A 24,895-nucleotide genomic window follows, 5' to 3' on the forward strand; every position below is an offset into this window, starting at 1 on the left:
TGTGTTAAAAAACAAAATTCAAATGAGTGAATTTGAAGATCAAATTGACTTTATTAAATGATTCACAAATCGGCAGCATCCCATCTACAAGTAGAGGGGAACTCTAAGGAGTTGTACAGAATGGAAGATTTTTACTGGAAAGAGGGTGGGGCAAGAAAGTGATTAGCAAAAGAAAAGGATTGTTACAGACAAGGTTGCTCTCCCTGAGGTGAAGTGGAGGGGATCTTATCATGCAAATTACTTCCTCTACCTTTGGGGGCTGGAGAGAGCCCCTGCCGGACTTATTGGAGCCTATCAGAATATTCCTGACTGATTAAGACAACATTTCTGGGGGAGACTGAAACTGCAGTTAAACTAGGTATTGAGCCCAGATTTGAGAACTTGGCCTAAATGACACCATTTTGGGTCTGTGGTTTTCTTTTTAACACACTGTGAGATGTCCTGAGGGGAAATACTGGACAGGGAGTGGGAGACAATAGAAGGATTCTTTTCAATGTTTGTTCTTTGTGTGCATTTGTTGGTTGTTTTGTGATAAACAGGTACTTACAAGACTGCTAACCTGAGAACTATTTGGGGGTAAAGTAGAAACAGATACTGCTTAGATGCTCTTCTGCCTGGATGCTTTGGGGTCGCACAGTGGAGGGAAGGGGAAGTATGGCATGGAATCAGTTAAGTGATACCAACTGAGATGGGGGGTTCAGGGACAATAGGGCTTATTGATGGTAAATTCTGGTTAGATGAATTTAGTTTGGACACAGAATTTGGCGCATCTGTTTAAAGCCGAGTAGGGGACGTCCTAGTAGACAGGATTAGAGGTCAGGAGAGTGGTCTGTTTTATTTTGATGAGTCATACTCAACTCTGTTCACCTAAATAATTGAAGGTAAACTAGATTTGTTTGGGGTTTGTTGCTTGTTTTATCTGAAGGAGCAGCATAGAAGAGGGAGACGAGATTAACAGATAACTAAATTCTTGATTGGAGTGAGACTGGCCACAGCTCACTCAATAGTGGATAAGAATATATTAAAAAAAAACACCTATCTCAGTCTAGTGAATGGCATCAGAACCCATGTGATGCTTTTAGATTTGTATTTTGATGGGATAACAATGGTCATTGGATTATGAAGGTTTGTTTTCTGGAACTTATTTACTTTTCAAATGGTCCATTTTATTAACATTCAGAGTATACTACAAAGCTCAGTTACTTCTCTTACATTTTGAAGACAATGTGTTGGGCTTTGAGATACTTTAATCCTTTTCGGTTTAGCTTTAATCCCTTGTATTCTATGTTCATAGGGATATTTTTGGTCATTTAGCTTACTGAAAGAGAACTTTCCATGAATCTATTTTATGAAGATTTATTCCAAAGGGTAGATTATTGCCTTTGAAAATGCCTTAGTTCACTACTTAATTTGTCTTTTAAAATGTCTTAGTGTGTTGTAAAATAATGTTTTATTCCTATATAGGTAATGCCATCAAGATCACTACCTTAACCCAATTTTCCTGCCCCTTCTTACTCCTATGATTATATTACCATTCTAAATACTAAATAGTCTTCTCCTTTTTTTTCTACCTCTAATTTTCTCTACCTAAACTTTGTCGAAAACACCCACCCATTTTACTTATGAAATTTGCTCCTACATGGTGTAGCTTACAAATTTTGGAGAAAATATATAATAAGAATCAAATATGAATATCTTCAAATTGGCATGTATAATTAGGATTCTCAGACAACCATGACATTATCATTGTGTAGCACTGACTAATAATAATAACAGTAATACTGTCATTTATACTTTAATGGCACCTACTGGCTTACAAATAATGTAATATATTTTACCTTTTCTGGTAAAGCTACCCTATATTTCAAGAGTGTTGATGTCAAGTAAATTTATAGACATACCTAAAATTAAAAGATTTTATTTTTTTCTTCCTTCCTTGTTTTTTTCTTCCTGATTTATTTTATTTTATTTTATTTTTTCACATTTTCTGAATTTATTTTATTGTCCAAAGTCATGGTTTATATAGTCTGATAAGAAATATACCTTAGGGTACTCCATAAAGTGAAAGGACAAGCAAAATTATTAGTCAAGGAAATATATAATGGTAATGACAATATTTTATTTCTTATCATATTAAAGTCTCTCTTTTTTAGCTGTTACACCAACATCCAACTTCTTACACTGGCTATCTGGGTAAAGTAAATGGCATTATAAAATTTTTTATATAAACATATGTAGGAACATTGCTATATATAGAACATATACTTTCCTTAAAGAATATTTCACATTCTTTATACTATGCCATGTTTTTCATCTTGCTGATAATTACTGCATTAATGCAAAATAAAGTATGCTTACCTAAATTCTGTATCTTCTTTTGAATCATTATTTGAAAATACAGGCAAAATTAGAAAACCACACAAAAATTTCTGGAAAGCCAAAGACATTTTTCTACATGACACAGAATGTCTTAACTCTACTATTGTCTTTCAATACTCAGGCATTTCTTAAAAATTATTTATTTATTTGAGAGAGAAAGAAAAGAATGGGAAGGTGCGGTAGTGGGTAAGGGAGAGAGAAACTAAGCCGACTCCTAGCTGAGCATGGAGCCTGACATGCAGCTCGATCTCATGACCCTGAAATCATGATCTAAGCCAAAACCAAGAGTTGAGCACTTAATAGAATGTGCCACACAGGCTCCCCCCATGCCTTTTATAATAGAGAATTATTGAGAATTTAGCTATCTCACAGACACTTATTATTTATTTTATTTGGCAAGTATCTATATAGCATTTACTCTGTGCCAGTTGCTATTCTAAGTGTTTCTTAAGTATAAGGTTAATAGTTTTATTAGCATATCTATTCTATAGGTGAGGATACTAATGCATAGAGTTTAAGTCATTTGCCCAAGTGCCAAGAAAAGGCATAGTATTTATATAAATATATAAGATGCAAATTAAAGTATGCCTGAAAACTGGAAAAAGCTAAATGGAGTGAAGGTTAAACACTTTTGTTCTCTGCATTTATATTTATTCCTCTTTAGGCCAGTTACCTTATTAACTTACATAATATTTTTAGCATTATAGTGAATGTTTTAAATTTTATTTTATGTTATGTTAGTTACCATACATTACATCATTAGTTTTTGATGTAGTGTTCCATGATTCATTGTTTGCGTTATAACACCCAGTGCTCCATGCAGTGCGTGCCCTCCTTAATACCCATCACCAGGCTAACCCATCCCCCCACCCCTCTCCCCTCTAGAACCCTCAGTTTGTTTCTCAGAGTCCATAGTCTCTCATGGTTCGTCTCCCCCTCTGATTCTCCCCCTTCATTTTTCCCTTCCTACTATCTTCTTTTTTTTTTTTTTTTACCATATAATGTATTATTTGTTTCAGAGGTACAGGTCTGTGATTCATCAGTCTTACACAATTCACAGTGCTCACCATAGCACATACCCTCCCCAATGTCTACCACCCAGCCACCCCCATCCCTCCCACCCCCCACCACTCCAGCCACCCTCACTTTGTTTCCTGAGATTAATAATTCCTCATATCAGTGAGATCATATGATACTTGTCTTTCTCTGATTGACTTATTTTGCTTAGCATAATACCCTCTAGTTCCAGCCACGTCATTGCAAATGGCAAGATTTCGTTTGTTTTTTTTTTCTTGATGGCTGCATAATATTCCATTGTATGTATACACCACATCTTCTTTATCCATTCATCTGTTGATGGACATCTTGGCTCTTTCCATAGCTTGGCTATTGTGGACATTGCTGCTATAAACACTGGGGTGCACGTACCCCTTTGGATCGCTACATTTGTATCTTTGGGGTAAATACCCAGTAGTACAATTGCTGGGTCATAGGGTAGCTCTATTTTCAACTTTTTGAGGAACCTCCATACTGTTTTTCCAGAGTGGCTGCACCAGCTTGCATTCCCACCAACAGTGTAGGAGGGCTACCCTTTCTCTGCTTCCTCACCAACATCTGTCGTTTCCTGACTTGTTAATTTTAGCCATTCTGACTGGTGTGAGATGGTATCTCATTGAGGTTTTGATTTGGATTTCCCTGATGCCTAGTGATGTTGAGCACTTTTTCATGTGTCTGTTGGCCATTTGGATGTCTTCTTTGGAAAAATGTCTGTTCATGTCTTCTGCCCATTTCTTGATTGGATTATTTAGTCTTTGGATGTTGAGTTTGATAAGTTTTAATACACCCCCTATCCCCTTGCTTGGATTCTACCTTCATCATAAATGATAAATGCTCTAGGATCTAGTCTCCTGTGTGTTACTCATTTTCTATTTGAAGTTGCTGTAGCTCTCACTATACCTCATATGGAAATATATATATCTGATTTTTCAATTTTTGCCAGCCTTCTAGAGTGACTCCCCACTAACCAAGCATGCCACCTCACTATAACAGAATAGAGGATAAAAAGAACCTTTGAATGATTCCATTTTAACACATAATATACTTCCAATGATAGCCAAAGCTAAGCCATGGACATATCAAAGCAATGGTAATCTGCCTATACCCCATCTTATGTATACGGGATACACATTTACTCCCGTCCTATCTTCTTTCATTTGAAAGATCTGATCTCTCATATTTGCCTTTAATTTATGGCCTTCAAGCCTTATCCTTCCCTAAAGAATTTGTTTTGGGATGCTCTTCATGGTCTGTTCATGCTGTGTTAGTCTATGCTTATACAATTCTAGTGTCTTGGGAGTCAGTCCTGAAACCTTTGGGGCCAGCCAAGGAACCTGTAGATCATGGCAAGAGGATATTTGAATAATGACTTAGAAGTAATGTACAGGCATTTAAATCATAACCTTCCAGAAATTATGACATTGACTTCCTTACCTAAAACAGAAGGACTCAAGCTATTTCTAGCCTCTTAGAAAAAGATATGGGAGCAGTTTTTGAGTATGCCATTCTTTGTCTAGATTCTGATTGGAAAATTGGGTACTCTTTTCCCAAACCTCATCTACAGTGTGATCGAAGTTGTCTCACTGAGGTTTACTGCTGCTTCCCTCTCCATTGTCCAGAGAAGCTGGTATCACAATGCTACCAGGGACAGCACACAGATTGTACACGAGGGAGACTGCTATGCTACACCTTTTCCAGGCAAGCCTGGGGTAGAAATACACATATACCCACACGCGAATACAGTAGAAGATTTTGTTAACCTTTGTCACCAGTGCCCAAGGAAAATGAAGATGGAAGACTATTGACTCATTGGAGCAGATTAATCATTTTAGAACTAGCTGGGGAAAATCTGGCATGAGTCATGGAAGCGATGCGCAAAAGAAATTATTAAGCTTTGAATGTTTACTTCTTCTCTCTGAGCAATCCCTACTGACCAAGAAATGCATGCTGTTAATTGTTAAGACATTCTCTTGCTTTGCCAGTAAGCCATAGTTGTTTCCTTCCACATCAGAGGAAATTAAGGAAGACGTCTCTCTGATGTGTCTGGAGATGTGCTTTATAGTCTATCAGTTTGTGGAAAATTTAGCATTTTGCCTGAGTAAGATATTATAGGTCAGTCTTCTACAGGAATTGTACTAAGCAGTGTGCTCTTCTCAGGAATTACTAATTATTATGCCTCACAACCAAAGTGGTCAGAACTGTATGAGGTGTTGGCATTAGGTAATATTATAACTGAAAATAAGAATTCTACCAGAGTATTCAGGGATACTCCAGTTTGGGTAGCTTTTTTATGCTCATATTTTTTTTATCATGCATAAACAGACTAAAAATTGCTTTTCTAAAAGTAAACTATATTTCCTCTCGATGCCATAAGTAAATAGCTAGAATATGCTAATTAGCATGATTTCAAATGGAATCCACTAACGTTCAAAAGGAACCTGCTTCACATTAATATGTTCTTTGGATAGTAATATCATGGTTAAATATGGGACAATTGTCCATATATTTTTATTCTAACTTTAAAGAATTAAAATGAGCTCATCAGAAATGGGAATTATGTCTGAATCACCATTTTCCTAGCCTTCCTCTAAGCTGGTAGAATCAAAAGCTAGAAGAAGAGAAAAAAAGAAAAAATAAACAGATTGTTTCAATTTATTTTCTTTCTGTTTTATAGTTTGTTTGCTTATAGATTTCCAAGTCAGTCTATATCTGAATTCAGAGATATGGCAGAAACAAGATAGTCTAAGCCTTGAAAATCAATCAATCAATTTCTGTTCTATCCTTCCCTCTCTCATTTCACACACACACACACACACACACACACACTCACACTCAAATGTAATGTGAATGGAGAATTGATTTATCAGAGACAACTGAGACTCCAGGAATTTAACCTTTCTAAATACTAGTAATAAGTGTATTTGGTTTGACTCTATTGATCAAGAAGTTGCTTTTTGCCTCTGTTAAGTACTATTTGGTATTTGAATTTTCTGTGAAGTTGTACATGAGGTCAGGGAGTCCACACCTTATAAAACCTACATTTGTATAAGGCTTATATGGACTTAGGGAGTCAAAGCAGAATATTCTCTCAGAGCAGTAACTGACACAGAAGCCTTACATACTAAGAATACACTGAGTACACATCATAGGATAAGAGCTTTAAGTTGGAGTTAGGCTTCTAAAAATAACTGTAAGTGCTCAATCTTTCTGCTTTTTACACAGTGGAGGATTTCCTAGGCTTATCCTGTTAGATTGCATAATCAATACACCAAGTTCTAGCATTACTTATAATTTAAGGCTTTATTTGTTCATCTGCAATTTAAGGTCATGCCTTTAGAATTAAATAACATGTGCTGTTGCTGACTTGTGTCATTGCTATTTTGCTGTAAATAAGAAGATGAATTTGGGGCACCTGTGTGGCTCAGTTGGTTAAGCATCTGCCTTCGGCTCCAGTTATGATCCTGGAGTCCTGGAATCGAGCCGCACACTGGGCTCCCTGCTGAGCAGGAAGTCTGCTTCTCCCTCTGCCCTTCACCCCACTCATGCTTTTGTTCTCTCTCAAATAAATAAATTAAAAAAAAAGATAAATTTAAAAGCATTTTTCTTCTTTCCTTTTCTTTTTAAGATTTTTATTTATTTGACAGAGAGAAACACAGCGAGAGAGGGAACACAAGCAGAGAGAGTAGAAGAGGGAGAAGCAGGCTTCCCGCTGAGCAGGGAGCGATCCCAGGACCCTGGGATCATGACCTGAGTCAAAGGCAGACGCTTAACGACTGAGCCACCCAGGTGCCCCATCTTTTTCTTTTTTTTTTAACTTGGGAAGTTCAAGCTGCACCTACTACAAACACACACAAATGGGACTGTGGTTGAAGCTGCGGGTTCTATGTTCTGTGACTGCCACATAAACTTATGCTCCCCACACTTAGACTGACCTCTTCTGATTTGGAGCAAAGCTATTTTATTGGTTGAATTGTGCCCCCCAAAAAGATATGTTGAAGTTGTAACGCCCGAGCATCTGCCAATGTGACCTTATTTGTAAATAAGATCTTTGCAGATGTAATCAAGATGAGGTCATTAGAGGGGCCTTAATCCAGCATGACTTTTGTCCTTACAAGAAGAGGAAAACATCGTGTGACAACAGAGGCAGAGATTGGAGTGATGTAGCCCTAAGCCCAGGAATGCCAATAATTACAGCCTCCACCAGAAGTTGGAAGAATCAAAGGAAGTCCGGCTGACTTTGATATCAAAGTTTTAGGCTACAAAACAATGAGAGAATAAAGGTCTTTGGCTTAGAAAAAGAAAGTATCTCTCTAAAGTAACAGGATAACTTTAACCGGTATCATTTATCTTTTAAACTAGTGATTGAAATAACTTTAGCATAGGGAAATAGTTTTCTATAGTTTAATTAGCCACTAACCTAATAAGCATGCATTTTTCTGAAATAGGTAACTCCATGGTAATGTTGGGTAATACAGATCATAGTGGATACCCTCATCATTTTACCCAGATAGAATGTAATAATAATTTGACTTGTAATATCACTTTCAAAATGGAGATGGTTTAACCCCAAGCCATGGTTGATTTTTTTTCCTCTTAAATACCCATATGTAAGCAGAGTACAGGATAGCAATTATTAAGCAATTACAGCTTAAATTACAGTTGTACTGTGTCTGTAGTTGGCAGGTCAGAGACCCAATGGGAAGATACTACTTCTTATCATGAGGCCATAGGCAAGTTAATGAAACTGAATTTCATCCTCCTCAGTAAAATGAAGATAATAAAGGCTGTTCTAGCTACCATAAGGTTGCTGTGATATTCACTAGGTCAAATTAGATTCTTATTGTAAGAGATCTATATAAACCATACTCAGTGTTTTTGTTGGTAGTGATATTTCGATTATTATAGTGACAATGCCAAGCTAATGGAAGCAATACTTGCAAGCATGTAAAGACATGAGGGCTTTTTTGTTTTTCAATCCTTAGGCAAACCAGATGAGACCATGGGCAAGTAACAATATTTTCTGACTTTGAAATGTATTGTTCCTTGCATATTAGATTAAAATAGAGTTGGATAGTCTGAATACACTTATTTGTGTGTGTTTTTAGTTAGTTGGTTATTTTAATCATAAAATTAGGGATATTCTTAAACTCCATTTGCCCATAAAAAAGATAGCCTAAAGTTTTGCCCAGATTTCATACAATTCCAACTTTTTATGAGTCTATGAATATAAGTCAGTCTACATTAGCAAAAAAATTGTTTAATAGGTCAACTCTTTTATTTTATTTCACTATTCCTTCTTAACTCTGGTGACGAGCCCCATAGCAAATCAAGGTAGGAAAAGAAAAACAAACACAGAAATTTATCATACCATCATGCCACTACATGGATATGTTAAATGTTAAGGGCACATTCTACCATTACTAGGGTGGGATTTCAGAATCTGTTACAAGTGAGAGCTTCACTTTTGGAATAACACAAAAGCTAGTTTTAACCTCAACATCAATAACCAATTACTAAATAAGTTTCTTGTCAGCTTACACATTTCTTTTCTATATGGTTTAAAATTCTCTATAGTTTAGTTATGCTGATCTCTGGACATCAGATTTTAATAAAATTCTTCATGATGTGTATGTTTGTAAAGAGATTAGAATTGTACCTGGCAGTAGAAAGTGCTATAAACAAGTTGTTAAATGAAAACACACACATGTACACACACTATTAATAAATTTAGACCCTCATGCAAAGAACTAAGCTAGATAGAAAACACCCAAACAACTGTATTATGTATCAGCCCTTTTATATACAGCCACTTTTTGTATCAGCCTTTTATATATAATGCCTTTCACTTAATCTTCATAAGAAGTACATATTCTTTATACATTACGCCATCTGTCATACAACTGAAATATATGCAGATTATCTAGGACAAAAAATCCAATGCCATGTTTCATATGGTAACAAACATTTATATAAACCAAAAATTGCATCTGTAATAATTTATGTTCTAATTATTTTTTTAAAGATTTTATTTATTTATTTGAGAATGAGAGAGAGAGAATGAGGGGGGGAGGGTCAGAGGGAGAAGCGGACTCCCTGATGAGCAGGGAGCCCAATGCAGGCCTCGATCCTGGGACTCTAGGATCATGATCTGAGCTGAAGGCAGTCACTTAACCAACTGAGCCACCCAGGCGCCCTGTTCTAATTATTTTTTAAAAGATTTATTTATTTATTTATTTTAGAGAGAGAGAAAGAGAGTGTGGTGGGGGGGAGCCGCAGAGGGAAGAGGGAGAGAGAGTCTCAAGCAGACTCTGCACTGAGTGCAGAGCCCGTCACAGCACTCAGTCTCACCACCCTGAAATCAGGACCTGAGCCAAAACCGAGTTGGACGCTTAATCAACCAGGCCATCCAGGTGCCCCTTATGTTCTAATTATTAACACCAACCACCCAAGGGCTCACTCAAGCTGAAAAACTTCTTAACTCCTGCTTCTTTTATGCCCCAGGCGGCTGCTTTCCTTATTAAGAGCAGAAGTTTGAGCCTAGCAAAAAAGGATTACAGTTCTTTGTTTTACTTCAATTTCGCTTTAATTTTAGCAGTTTTTAACACTACCAACATGCTAAAACCTCTAATTAGCAGAGTTAAACTACTTGAGAATGCCACCGAAAGAGATGATCTACTAATTTGAAAATCATCGGTGCAGAGTTGCTTTCTTAAAACCCATACAATGAATTTAAGTGCATATTAAACAATAGCACTGAGGAGAAATGACATCACTCCTTATGTTACTTTGGCCAGGTGTCAGTGAATAATGGTTCACATGGAACCTGCCTCTCTGCCTCACGTGCATCTTCCACATTCTGGAGGATTAAGCCTCAGGCAAGGACCTCCTTCCAGAAGACTTTTCCTATTTAGATACCAGGATAGTTTACTCCATCCCAGGCTTTGGGGATAGGAGGAAAGGAAGGGAACCCTTTGAGCATTCTTGGCCAATAGGAAATTATTAAAGTGAAGTACGACTATATGACCCAAACATCTTTACTGACCTCAAACTCTCGAGGGGATTTTCCCTCAGAGGTTTTCTCTGATGAAAACCTGAGATAATTTTTCCTCTGAATTCCCTTAAGGTGTAGTAGAGGTTCCCTTTTGCTAGTTGAGATGAAAACATGAATTTTAGATAATTTCTGTGCTATGGTTATGTTCTTTAAATGCTTGAAAATTCTGCATTAGAATTATGAATTTTACTTATATAAATGGTTAGGAAAGATGTGGCTATGATCTTCAGAATGGAGACGGTTTATACTGTAGTTCAGACAGAACTATGATTGAATTTCAGCTTTGGCACTGACAAGTGTGTGACTTTGAGCAAGTTTCTTAATTTTTCTAAGCTTTGCATTCCTTACTGGTAAGAACAATATCAGATTTCAAGAATTTTATGAGGAACAATGAGTTGATATAATAGCACCTTGCAAGGAGTAAAGTACTCAGTGTATGCTAATCTCTTCCATTGTTCCTTTATATTTATGCATATATATAAAATACGTTTACTGATATTTATACGTGCAAAAATATGTAAGATATATTTGTTTATATTTACTTGTCCAAACAAGCAATAAAAATATTTTGATCAAAGCACTAATTATAGAAAAATCACACTTAAAATCTTAAAATATCTGATTTGGGGCCTTTCTATAAGAAGTATTAATGAACTCTTAGTCTAAAAAATTGGGCTAACAGACCCTCCAAATTAAAAAATAACTTATTGATATGCTTAATTTTTATTTTATCTTATTTATTTATTACTTTTTTTTAGAGACAGAGTGCAAGTGGGGGAGGGGAAAACAGTGAGGGGAAGAAAGAAAATCTTAAGCAGCACAGAGCCCCATGTGGGGCTTGATCTCACAACCCTGAGATCATGACCCGAGCCAAAATCAAGAGTAGGATGCTTCACCTAGTGAGCCACTCAAGCACCCCATGTTTAATTTTTATTTTAAAAAAATGCAACCAATGTTAAAAGAAATACGAGAAAAAATATTTGTGACCTCAAGCATCATTAAATTTTAATTTATAAATCTACTTAATGCTGATTTTGTATTTTATCATCATTATTGAAGCAGGAAAACATACACTTAGAATTTGAGGGATTAATTGACCAGGGAACAAGTCTAGAACTTAAAATGACCAAGCATCATTCTTTTTATGACAACAGTAATCTTCTTATGCAGTAATTCTATATTTTATTGCTGAAAACTATTTGAACTCTTCTATAAGGCAAAAGGATTGATGTCAGGGGTGCAAATGTTTGTAAGCAGATCAAAACTGTACAAATAAGAAAAATAAGTACATTTCTCCGACTGAAAAATATATGTAATTGTATATTTTTAAGTGTTATTTCTAGAAACCATGGCATTTAAATTTTTTGGAGATAATCCTATCAAGAATACAAATATGTATTTCAAGAATTCAAGAGCTTCTATCATGTGACTTGAAGGGAAATAATTCATTACTTACTAATACATTTAAAAATATAGCGCTAATGTTATAGAACAAGGCTGACAAGTTATGAAATCAAAGCACAGTGTTGGTAGGCTCTCTTTCTTCTTGCCTACTGTGGCCTTAATGTTTGCTTTCAAAGCATATCTATACTGGGGGGAAAGTCTACATCATATATTTTTTTAAGAAATATTCTTCCTTGCTATCTGCATTTTGACTTTACACACAACATAACTGTCGGTCCTTTCCCTGAGTCCCCTTAGGAATTGCATGCACTATGTTTCTACTGAGCAATTCAATTTAGGATGGCCTCATTGAGTTGATCTACACTTGTCTTCCTACTGACATTATTATTTACTATGATCTGTAAAGTCACAAATAATGTTTAATTCGACTAAGATAAAGACCTCCTCAAAGATGTTTCTTAAATGTTTCTGTTTGTAATGAACAAATCCAATAATTCTAGGGGACATACTTCAAAGAACAGAAATGCTCAAACGAATACTTAAAAACAATTGTAATTCGGTTTCAATCACTAATCAGTAGAAAGCTTGCTCCTAATATCTATCCACTGTTACCATACTTAAGCCCCGTGAAATTGATGAAGAACGACAGTTTATTACCCTGACTCCATTCTCTTATATACAGATAAAATAAGACCATGGCATGTTCAAGTGAACTTACACTTTGGAATTGGTGACCAATTATGCTACACTTCTTGTGACTTCAGGAAGATTATGCTCAGCTATATTCCTTGTCTTGAGAACTTCTTAATGTATCTTTCTATCTGATTGGCATTGCTGTAACTGATGTAAGTGATAAGTTTATTTGGTAGTTGAAGAAGTAAATTGTAACTGGTCAAAATTTGATATTTTAGCTGTTGATGCATATATTTCTGAGTCAAGTTCTATATTTCCAATTTTGCTTAGATTTTGCCTACTTAACATATTCATACTTGCATTTGATTTCAAATGATAAAGAAGATTCATTCAGGTATTCAATAATGGAATAGTTTGGCCTTCTAAACTGACAAAATTTTAGTTCATGTGAAAGATGATGGACCAGAGAAACTTTTGTTTCTGTGGCAGAATATACTAAGTGGCTTAGTTTGAGTTTGAATGTCCTAAATCAGGAGGTCTAGGATACTCTAGAATAAACATTTATTTTCTTTCTTTGCCATAGCCCTTCACCCTGATCCAAATTAAGTAACAACATAACAGTGTGTCAAACAAATGCTTAGAAAATAAGTTAAACTTGGAATATAAACATAAATTATTTTTTCTGTATGAGTTCCCAGGTGGCATAATTAAATTTACTTATATATATTCCTGTTAATTGGGCTCAATATGTTTTCCTCAAAAAATAATTAATTTCAGTGATGCCTTAGTGAAGTGATAAATTAAATGAGTGAACATTTTGAATAATAAAAAAAATAGTCGGGGACCCATGTGTGGCTCAGTCAGTTAAGTGTCTGCCTTCAGCTCGGGTCATAATCCCAGGGTCCTGGGATCGAGTTCCACATCGGGCTCCTTGCTCAGTGGGGAACCTGCTTCTCCCTCTGCCTGCCACTCCCCTGCTTGTGCTTTCTCTCTCTGTCAAATAAATAAATAAAATCTTTAAAAAATTAAAAAAAATAATCTATGAGGAACAATCTGTTGGTAAATCATTGCCTAAAATGAAAACAAGAGAAACCCAGATTAAATCAGAGTTAACAGGTAACTTATTTGTTTACTTTCAATAGTATTCAAGTTAAATGTAAGTTGGTAATATTTGGATCATATGGTAAAGCACTGGGAGTATATAGTCTCCCATTCATGTTATTATTATTGACGTAGACTAAAATAAAATGAGTCATTTTTTTTAAGATGAAAGGAGAACAGCCACATAATAATAAAAAAAATGATGTCCTGGGAATGAAAACATTCTCGGACCTTCACCAAACCCTCTCAGATCTAGTTTTTCCTTCTTTAAGTCTCTTCTTTGCCTGGTGTTACTTTGCTACATTAAATAAGGGTTGCATGTGAGAGATGAACTGATCAGTTAGTCTTTCAGCCTTAATATTTTGCCTGAAATTATAAATATAATAGGTTTATAAAATCAAGAATAGTGTCATGTAGTAGCTAATAGTATGGTCTCAAGAACCAGACTGGGTTCAAAACAATGAATTTTCCACTTACAAACTCGTAAACTCGGGCAAGTCACTATGTTCTCTGCCTCCATGTTATCATTTATCAAGTGGTGCAAAGAAAGATATGTTGGTAAGATTGATAAACTGATAAATTTGTAAATAAATTGATATATATCAATTATAAATTATAAAAAATTATAAATAATTGATAAATTTGTAAATAAATATCAAAATAAAGATTGACAAATTTAATGTAATAATTGGTACTTTGAATAGTTTGGAACCATGCATGTTGTTACCATCATACTGTTTTTCAAGAGTAACCTTGAAAAATATTTTATATTTTATATTCCAAGTTTAACTTATCTTCTAAGCATTTGTTTGACACACTGTTTATGTTGTTACTTAACTTATGTGTGTATTTTATTGCCGCAGTCAATCTACCTTTCTGGCTTGAGCTGTTGTAGCTGGGGTTGTAATGGTGGGTGGGGCTGGTGGGGAGGGTTGGACGGAATAAGGAAGAGGGAGGTAATGGTATTAAGATACATTCCTCCACTTGGAATTCTCTCTGCAGCAGCCTCCGAATCACAGGACTGCTGCCTAAATACTGATATTCCACCAAGAGGGCTGGGTTGGCCCTCGTACACACAATGTGCATAGACAATTCAATGTCTAAAGAGGATGATTCTGGTCTTGTAGAATAACAGAAAAGATCCCTACACCTAATCAGTCTCCCCTGAAAAGAAAAGCCTAAATTGCATGAATCTTTATAAATTTTCCATAACCCCCTGAATTATTCTACCTTTGTTTTTCTTTTACCATTTCATAAAAATCTAATATGCTACATTCTATAGACCTTCTCTTCTCAAAATTATTTATTGTTGTTCTTGTTTTATACTTTATGCTATTTCAGTTTTCATTTCACCGCCCTTAAACTTATAATAGCTTTTAAACTGACTTCTTTATCTAGTCATTATTCAATCCATTCTCCACACCAGGATTTCTCAACCTCACCAAGGCTGGCAGTTTGGGCCAGATAATTCTTTGCTGTGGAGGAGCTCCTCTGTGAATTGGAGGTCATTTAGCAGCTTCACTAGCCTCTACCCATTAGATATTAATAGCATTTCCTCCAGGGGCACCTGGAGGCTCAGTCAGTTAAGTGTTGGACTCTTGGTTTCAGCTCAGGTCATAATCTCAGGGTCTTGAAATGGAACCCCACATAAGGTTCCATGCTCAGCGTGAGGTTTGCTGGGGATTCTCTCTCTTCCTCTCCTTCTGCGCCTCCCCCTGCTCACACATGCTTCACTCTCTCTCTCTCTCTCCCAAATAATAAATAAGTAAATCTTAAAAAATATAGCACTTCCTCCAGTTATAAAAACCAAAAATTTGACAATGTTCCCTGGGTGACAGAATCATCCTCAGTTGAGAACGACTACTCAACAATTCTCCCTGATCAATCTCCTTAAAGCACAGATCAGATTTTATCATTTCCTGCTGAAAAATTTTCCGAGGCTTCCCATATTATACTGAAAAATATTCTGATCCTTCCGGTACTGGCCATCCCTGTGTTTCCTAGTGTATTCCTTATTATGTTTTGTATCTTCTCTATAATTTAGACTGGCTGATCTATGAGCCAGTCTATCTTCAGATAGATAGATAGGCAGGCAGACAGATAGGAATTTTCTGGATTTGGTGACTGTTCTCACCCATAGTTTCCCCGCAGATACCATGCCTGTCCCATATCCAGCATCATGTATCCACATTTTTACCTTAAAACGTGGTCCTGCCCAAACTTCTCCACATGGTAACTCAGAATCTCTGTTGGAATTGAGAAGGGTCTTTGCTTTACATGCATATTAAAATAGATTATAAAGTCACTGTAATTTGAGATGATACCAGCATAGAAATAGTCAAATAGATTTGTGGAACAAAATATTGAGCCCAGAAACAAACACCCCAATGTTAATGTAGAGACAATATATAACAAAGGAAGCATTTGTATGTCACTGGGGACCAGATAGTTCATTAAAGTTGTATGCAGGCTCAAGAAACAATTCTTTCAGAATGAATGAAAGTGTGAACTTTGTTCCACATACCAAAAAAAAAAAAAAACACAAAAAACAAAAACAAATCTCTTAGGTAAAATAAGTAAATATAAAAATAACATAATCTCCAAAATACTTACATATGAATAATCTCAGATTTAGGGAGATCTTTTTAACTTTTACAGGAAATTCAGCAGCTCACAGGGAAATTACAGATTTATTTTCCTACATAAAATAATCAAAATGTTGGGGCGCCTGGGTGGCTCAGTCGGTTGAGTGTCCAACTCTCGGTTCAGCTTGGGTCATTATTTCAGGGTCCTGGGATCACCCCATGGTGGGCTTCATGCTTGGCGGGGTGGTTTGCTTGAAGATTCTCTCTCTCCCTCTCCCCCTCCCCCGACTCACATACATTCTCTCTCTGTCTCTGTCTCTCTGTCTTTCTCTCTCTCTAAAATAAATAAACCTTTAAAAAATAATTAAAATATGTGGCAAATTATATCATTAAAAAATCAATAGGCAAAGAGTAAATTAGGAATAGATATTTAAAGCAAATAGTTAAAGAATTGATATCCAGTCTTCAGATATGTATTACAAATTGATAAGAAAAAATAAGAATTTCACCAGAAATGAGAAAGTCCAGTTGATTAATAAGTATATGAAAACTTTCTCAAATTCCCCAGTGAAATGTAAGTAAAAGTAACAGTGGGTTACTATTTCTCACTAGAATATGATGATGAAGTGTATTTTACTTGGTTTTGGAGAAATTACAGCCTTTGAAACAGTCTGTCAACATATTTTTAAAATCAAATTGAAAACTTAATTCTTTGACCCAATAAACACACTTCTGAGAATATATTTGATAGAGATAAAGGTTATATGTACAAAATTGTTTATTACAGAATAGTCTGTAGTGGCAAACACTGGAAAATAATAGAAAAATGGGAAAATTAACTATGACATAATCAACAATGGGTTATTACATAGTTATATGAACACTAGATTATTTGGAGGAACTTTCCTGTGATAAAAACTATATGCAGAGAAGTATATATGAGATAATCCATTTTTGTAGAAAGAAAGGCCAAGATGTATGTGTGTGTGTGTGTGTGTGTGTGTGTGTGTGTGTTTTGTGTGTGCCTAAGGAGATAAATGAAAATGAACATAAACACACATTTTTATACAAAATAGTTTGGCTGTTACATAACTGCGTTCCCTTGGGAAATTGAAACTTTCTTCTCCAGCTCCAAATACTGCTTCCCCTCAAAAACAAAGGGATAAGCAACACAAACAGAATTAAAGTGCAGCCTCCACTGGACACCCCATTGAACTTTTGAATTATTCCCATTATATCTAAGTCCATCAAATTGCCTAAGCAACATGACTACGCCCCTGTATAAGGAAAGGAATCTTGCACTAGATTTAAGAGCACAGTCAAAATTTATTTATTCACCCTTTTTTTCAACAACAGTGTTTTCACCCAAAAATATTTAGTGTCGCCACTGAATCATGCAGTTTAGAGTCTAACATGATCAATGAGACATGGCCCCAGCCCTAATCTATGAGTAGATGCCAGGCACATGAGAAGATTATCATGTACCGAACGGAAGTCACCATGACAGGGGAATTAGAGTCTGGAAGTCACCATGACAGGGGAATTAGAGTCCTGAGGGAGCCCGGAAGAGATTGAAAGCCAGTCAGAAACAAGCAAGCTTATTTTCTTTCTATCCATTATTTGAATAGATCTTAGGAATTGAAACCTTTGCTTATTTTGCAATGTGGTTTGCAGTGAATTCATCTTTAGTATATCAGTATATTACTGAGTTGAATTTCCGCAATGTTAATGTCATTTTAAATAACATGTACAGTCAAGATTTTTATAGAACACATTCCTTTGTTCATCAAATACTCCATTCCTTGTTCCTGGAACATCTAGAATTTGGGGAACTTTCGGTTTATTCATGAGAATAGTTATATATTTTTGTGTATGAAAAAAAGTATAAGGAATGAATTTTGTTTATTCATCAAAATGAAAACTTGTGCATGGGTTCATTATACTATCTGCATAGTATAATATAATATATGAGTAATTTTCTTTTCTTAAAACTGAATCTCATTTTTACACGTGTCTGTGTGTGTGTGTATATATATACACACATACATGCATGTATGGATGGATGGATGGATGGATGGATAGATAGGGCAACATGACCTCATTTTATACGTAACAGTGAATTTCAGTTTAAGAAAATGAACTCTTCCAACCAAAATGGGGCTGGTTATTTCTTGTTCACAGACACATGCAGTTCCAAAGCTTATGAGGTTGGGGCTTTTAAACTTTATCATGTCCTATTTTTAAATCCATAAATTTGATTTTGGAAAACCCCGTTAAAATATGAACAAAAAGATCTATGTATATTCAATATATTTTAAAATAACTTACAATTTCCTGGTAATTTAAGAGTTCATTTGACAAAGGCAGAGGTGGCTTCGTGGGTATGGGGAATGACCTTATAGTTGCAGAGGGACCCACTTCCAGGAGGACCCTGTGCTTGTTATAAAGCTCAGCTGCTGCTATTTTCACATTCCTAGTAATTTTATCCATGAAGTTATGTTTTGTAAGTGAAGTCCCCTGGGACAGTGGGGCATGAACATGAGCAGCCACTCTGCACATACAGGTTCAGGCCTGTAGGCACAGGAGGCAACACAGAAGCCAAGGACTTGGCCTGACAGTGAGGGGCGGCGCATATGCATGCCTCAGCAGTCTGAAATGCTGTGTCCCCCACGTGGCTGAGCCAGAACTGGGCCAGAATGCCAGTGGCCACAGCAACCCCCAAAGCAACAGCAGTGACTGTGGGAGGCAGGAGTGACTCCCCCAGGCCAGCAGGGACGGGAATCTTGGTGAGAAATTAACTGACTCTCAGTCCCAGGATCCCGTCCCTGCAGTATCTACACAGATATTGAATCTTCTGCCTCAATTCCAAGATAATACTTGGGGACCTCTGATGGTTAACTTTGTCAATAAATTATTACAAAACAGGGAGGACACATGGATATTGCGGTAAAGCATATCAGGGCGTTATTAGAATTCTTCACAATTTATAATGTCCAGTTTTGAAAACTCCTGCAACATTGCAAAGCAAATATCCACCAGCCTAGAAATACGGATTAAATGTAAAGATCATCACATTTGATGAAAAAATAACACTATTTTCGTATGAAACTTTAAATGAGCCAATGATTAACAAAGAAGACAATTTTTAATTAAATTTTCCTTGTAATTGAAAATAAAGGAATAAAATACATAAATAGGCGTTTTGGATTATAGGCAAATCATGAAGCTACTTTTGGTTTCTCGCACAACCTCAGTGAGTTACAGGAAATGTCAGAGGAAACATTAAAATGTCAATGCATACATTTACATTCAACATTAAATTCAATATACAGTATAAAGGATCTTTGTTGTGATGGAATTGTTCTGTATCTTCACTGTGGTGATGAATACACAAACTTATACATGTGATAAAAATGTTTAAAACTAACTACTCACACAAATGAGTACCAGTAAACTGGTGAAATATGAATGAGATCAATGGATTGTACCCATGTCAATTTCCTGGTTGTAACATTGTACAACATTGTCAGGATGTTACCATTTGGGATAAAAGGTGCATGGGTTCTCTATTATTTCTTATAATTTGCATGTTAATCTACAGTTATCTTAAAAGAAAAAGTTTAATTAAAAAGTCACTTTCATGAAACTAATTTGTATGAACAGTGAAACCTTTATTGAAAAATTGTTCCATTAGAATCATCAGCTCCAAATGTACTAAAATTTGTATGTTAAATCACAAATTTATCTCAATGTTGTCACAATGTATAAAATACTCTTAATAGCCCTAGTAACAGTTGCATCAACAGAAAGATCTTCCTTAAAATTTCTCAAAAACTATCAGAAATTTATGATCTTGCATTAGCCAAAACAAATGATGTCACTTACAGTTTTATAATTGGAAAATAAAATTGCTAATTCTATCAATTTTGAAGACCTAAGGAATGAATTTGCAGAAAATTAAGCCAGAAAAATTATATATCAATCAATATAACACAATAATACAATTTTTCTATTTATTGTATTATATATAATTGACACAAAAATGTTATTCTTTGAAATTTATAAATTTCTGTTGTTACTCATCTACCACTATTACTATTATAAGTAATAACATATTTTTAAAGGGAAAAAATTATGTATTATTATCTTTAACAGCACTTTTTTGTCCTTACATTTTGAATGAAAGGGCCCCAAATTTTCATTTTGCACAGGGCCTTATAAATTATGAAAGTCTTGGGCCATGAGGTTTGATACAAATTGATCCTAAGAATCCTTTAAGTTTTATCAAAGGGTAGATATATTGCATAGCTTATTTTTGTAGAATTGAGCTTGGAATAAATTTTTGAAAAGACTCAAATTGCATGCAATAACTATTCTCAGAAGTCAGCTTCTTTTTGTCTAGAGGGTTTGCCAAGATATTATTTTGCTTATTTTATTTTATTATATTATTTTATAAAAAGCCAACAAGATTCATCCATCATCAGTCCTGACATTTGAATTCTCACTTACATTACTCTGAGAGAAGGCTTCAAGGAAATCTTTCCATTTATCAGACCTGCATTTCCAAAGTTTGTTTATTTTTCATTTAAGAAATATAGAATTAAGGACTATGCAAATATTTTGATTTGGATTTTTTAAAATCTAAACATTGTAGTTTTGATAAAAATTCTTATACTTAGGCCCATCAGCTTCACATTTACCTGCAGTATTTCTCAGCTTGCAAATACATTGCTAGGAAATGACTAGATTGCCTAGAAACTTTGGAATGAGCCCATCAGCATTCATTCTTGGCATTTTTATATGACAGTCACACCATTGTCCCAAAAGAAATTTCTGTTTTAAAAACAACAAACCTAAAACTGGTGTTTGGGATGCACACATATTAACAGTAGATTATTTCTGTTTCCTAGTGGTAGCAAGTTTTGAAAAACATCAAGTCATTTGAGTAGTGATGAAGAAGTATCTGTGTAAATGTTCCATTACAAGGATGTTTCTCCATACTCATTCTCTAATGTTTTTGTGTACAGGTCACATTCACTTTTTATTCCACTATTGTGATGGTTCAGCCTGTTTTCTTTTTTCTCTTCGGTTCCAGAATGACTCGTGGGGAAAGCAGTATTCATATGCACTCTTCAAAGCTATGAGTCATATGCTGTGCATCGGGTATGGAGCCCAGGCCCCAGTCAGCATGTCGGACCTCTGGATTACCATGCTAAGCATGATCGTTGGGGCCACCTGCTACGCCATGTTTGTCGGCCATGCCACAGCTTTAATCCAGTCTTTGGATTCCTCCAGGCGGCAGTATCAAGAGAAGGTAATTTGTTTTATCGCTAATATCTTCAACCAGCTAGTTTGCAAATCTAACTAATAGTGTTCAAGGTAACTAAACTATCATTCTATCAAAAATATAAAGAAATAAAACGTATAAAACAGGAAAATACAGTCTTTTATATTTTGCGTTTCTTCAAGATGCTTGTCGTAGCTGTCATTTGTTACCGATTTCTTTCCTGAATAGCCCTTTTTTTAAAAAATCTGAATTTACATTCACAGAAAAAATAGTTACATGTTTGAGAATGCATGAAGCTGATTTAAAGTATTACCATCGATCATGTTCTATCATATTTCAACAGTTAAAATAATATGCAGCCCTCTCTAGTATATGTTAGGAAAATATGTTAGAGATTAAATGGAACTAGGCAGCCATTGCACATGTCCCTCTGTGTTTCTCTGCATTATAATCATAACTTATGTTAAAATCCATATGCTTCACTGAACATATGTTGCTCTTCTATCTAGATAAGTCACCACACCCTGCAGTCTTAAAAATGCATATTAACAGCTGCTATCATGCGTTCTTATGCACGATGTGTTAATTAAAATGATTGCTGCTCTAAACTATTCTCAAAAGAGAGAGAAAAAGTAAATATATGCAATAATATATTCATTGGATTCTTTTTTCATATGCGGAATTATTTTGTCTGGGGCTAAACCTTTGGTAATCGGACAGCACATGTATATTTGACCAAACATCATTAACTTTCCAACAGATAAATAAGAATATTTCATAACTGAAGGAAGGATTTCTAATGTAGAAGTTTAGCTGTACACCTTGCCAAAGAGGATGTCTGAAAGTAATGATTAAAAGAGTTCTAGAATACTTCTCCTAGTGAGTGATAACAGGCTAGACTCATAATTACCTACAAAATAGCCAAAGATTGTTTCAGTTGTTGCTTTATTTACAGAAGTTTTCAACACTATAATCACGTAATAGGAGAAAAGGAACCCAGATTCTTTATTTCCCTTGAATGTAATTACACTGCCACCAACTATTGCAATGAGCAAGTTGGTATTTTATTACTGAAGTAATGAAAGGATGAACCACCAAAATTGCTTCGAGGTACATTTTAAAATAAAGACTTCAATTAAGTTAGAAAGAACAAAGCACACAGTAAGAGAGAGAAGACTTTATACAATGTTGACTTTGACTGAAAATTATATACTCAAAGGAATTTGGGCTCACTTTATGGGGATTTAAGATAAGACTACAACAAGGCATATGTTTCCCTTATATACTGTTTTTTCTCTCCCAGTTGATATTGCCTTTTTTTTTAATTTTTTAAAAATTTTATTATGTTATGTTAATCACCATACATTACATCATTAGTTTTTGATGTAGTGTGCCATGATTCATTGTTTGTGTATAACACTCAGTGCTACATTCAGTATGTGCCCTCTTTAATACCCATCACCAGGCTAACCCATCCACCCACCCCGTCCCCTCTAGAACCCTGTTTGTTTCTCAAAGTCCATAGTCTCTCATGGTTCGTCTCCCCCTCCGATTCCCCCCCTTCATTTTTCCCTTCCTACTATCTTCTTCTTTTTTTTTTTTTTTTTTTTACCATATAATGTATTATTTGTTTCAGAGGTACAGGTCTGTGATTCATCAGTCTTACACAATTCACAGCACTTATATAGCACATACCCTCCCCGATGTCTATCACCCAGCTGCCCCATCCCACCAACCCCCCACCATTCCAGCAACACTCAGTTTGTTTCCTGAGATTAATAATTCCTCATATCAGTGAGATCATATGATACATGTCTTTCTCTGATTGACTTATTTCGCTCAGCATCATACTCTCTAGTTCCATCCACGTCGTTGCAAATGGCAAGATTTCATTCCTTTTGATGGCTGCCTAATATTCCATTGTATGTATATACCACATCTTCTTTATCCATTCATCTGTTGATGGACATCTTGACTCTTTCCATAGTTTGGCTATTGTAGACATTGCAGAGGCATGTACCCCTTCGGATCACATTTGTATCTTTGGGGTAAATACCCAGTAGTACAATTGCTTGGGTTGTAGGTTAGCTCTATTTTCAACTTTTTGAGGAACCTCCATACTGTTTTCCAGAGTGGCTGCATCAGCTTACATTCCCATCAACAGTGTGGGAGGGTTCCCCTTTCTCTGCCTCCCCGCCAACATCTGTCATTTCCTGACTGGTTAATTTTTGCCGTTCTGACTGGTGTGAGGTGATATCTCATAGAGGTTTTGATTTGGATTTCCCTGATGCCGAGCGATGTTGAGCACTTTTTCATGTGTCTGTTGGCCATTTGGATGTTTTCTTTGGAAAAATGTCTGTTCATGTCTTCTGCCCATTTCTTGATTGGATTATTTGTTCTTTGGGTGTTGAGTTTAAGAAGTTCTTTATAGATTTTGGATACTAGCCCTTTATCTGATATGTCATTTGCAAATATCTTCTCCCATTCTGTCGGTTGTCTTTTGGTTTTGTTGACTGTTTCTTTTGCTGTGCAAAAGCTTTTTATCTTGATGAAGTCCCAATAGCCCATTTTTGTCTTTGCTTCCCTTGCCTTTGGCAATGTTTCTAGGAGGAAGTTTCTGCGGCTGAGGTTGAAGAGGTTGTTGCCTGTGTTCTCCTTTAGGATTTTGATGGACTCCTGTCTCACATTTAGGTCTTTCAACCATTTTGAGTCTGTTTTTGTGTGTGGTGTAAGGAAATGGTCCGGTTTCATTCTTCTGCATGTGGCTGTTTGTTCCATTTCTTTGAAAAAAGTGGATGGTATTTTGATGGGGATTGCATTGAATGTGTAGATTGTTCTAGGTAGCATTGACATCTTCACAATATTTGTTCTTCCAATCCATGAGCATGGAACGTTTTTCCATTTCTTTGTGTCTTTCTCAATTTCTTTCATGAGTATTTTATAGTTTTCTGACTACAGATTCTTTGACTCTTTGGTTAGATTTTTTCCTAGGTATCTTATGGTTTGGGTGCAATTGTAAATAGGAATTTTATCCTTAATTTTTCTTTCTTCTGTCTTGTTGTTGGTGTATAGGAATGTCACTGATTCCTGTGCATTGATTTTATATCCTGCCCCTTTACTGAATTCTTGTATGAGTTCTAGCAGTTTTGGGGTGGAGTCTTTTGGGTTTTCCACATAAAGTATCATATCATCTGCAAAGGGTGAGAGTTTGACTTCTTCTTTGCCAATTTGGATGCCTTTGATTTATTTTTGTTGTCTGATTGCTGTGGCTAGGACTTCTAGTACTGTGTTGAATAGCAGTGGTGATAGTGGACATCCCTGCCGTGTTCCTGACCTTAGAAGAAAGCTCTCAGTTTTTCCCCACTGAGAATGACATTTGCTGTGGGTTTTTCATAGATG

General features: G+C 35.7%; 1 protein-coding gene across 1 annotated transcript in view; it reads left to right on the plus strand.

Annotated features, from left to right (window-relative positions):
- The window catches only part of HCN1 (hyperpolarization activated cyclic nucleotide gated potassium channel 1), a 401,226-nt gene that overhangs the window by 263,586 nt on the left and 112,745 nt on the right, over positions 1 to 24,895 (plus strand). The window contains exon 4 of the mRNA XM_028098094.1: positions 21,305 to 21,523. Within this exon, the coding sequence (XP_027953895.1) occupies positions 21,305 to 21,523 (219 nt within the window). The remainder of the gene's footprint in view (positions 1 to 21,304; positions 21,524 to 24,895) is intronic.

This window comes from Eumetopias jubatus, unplaced genomic scaffold (assembly GCF_037043125.1).
Source record: "Eumetopias jubatus isolate StellerSeaLion01/CBP00866 unplaced genomic scaffold, mEumJub1_p1.0 scaffold_5, whole genome shotgun sequence".
In the NCBI taxonomy this organism is placed as follows: domain Eukaryota; kingdom Metazoa; phylum Chordata; class Mammalia; order Carnivora; family Otariidae; genus Eumetopias; species Eumetopias jubatus.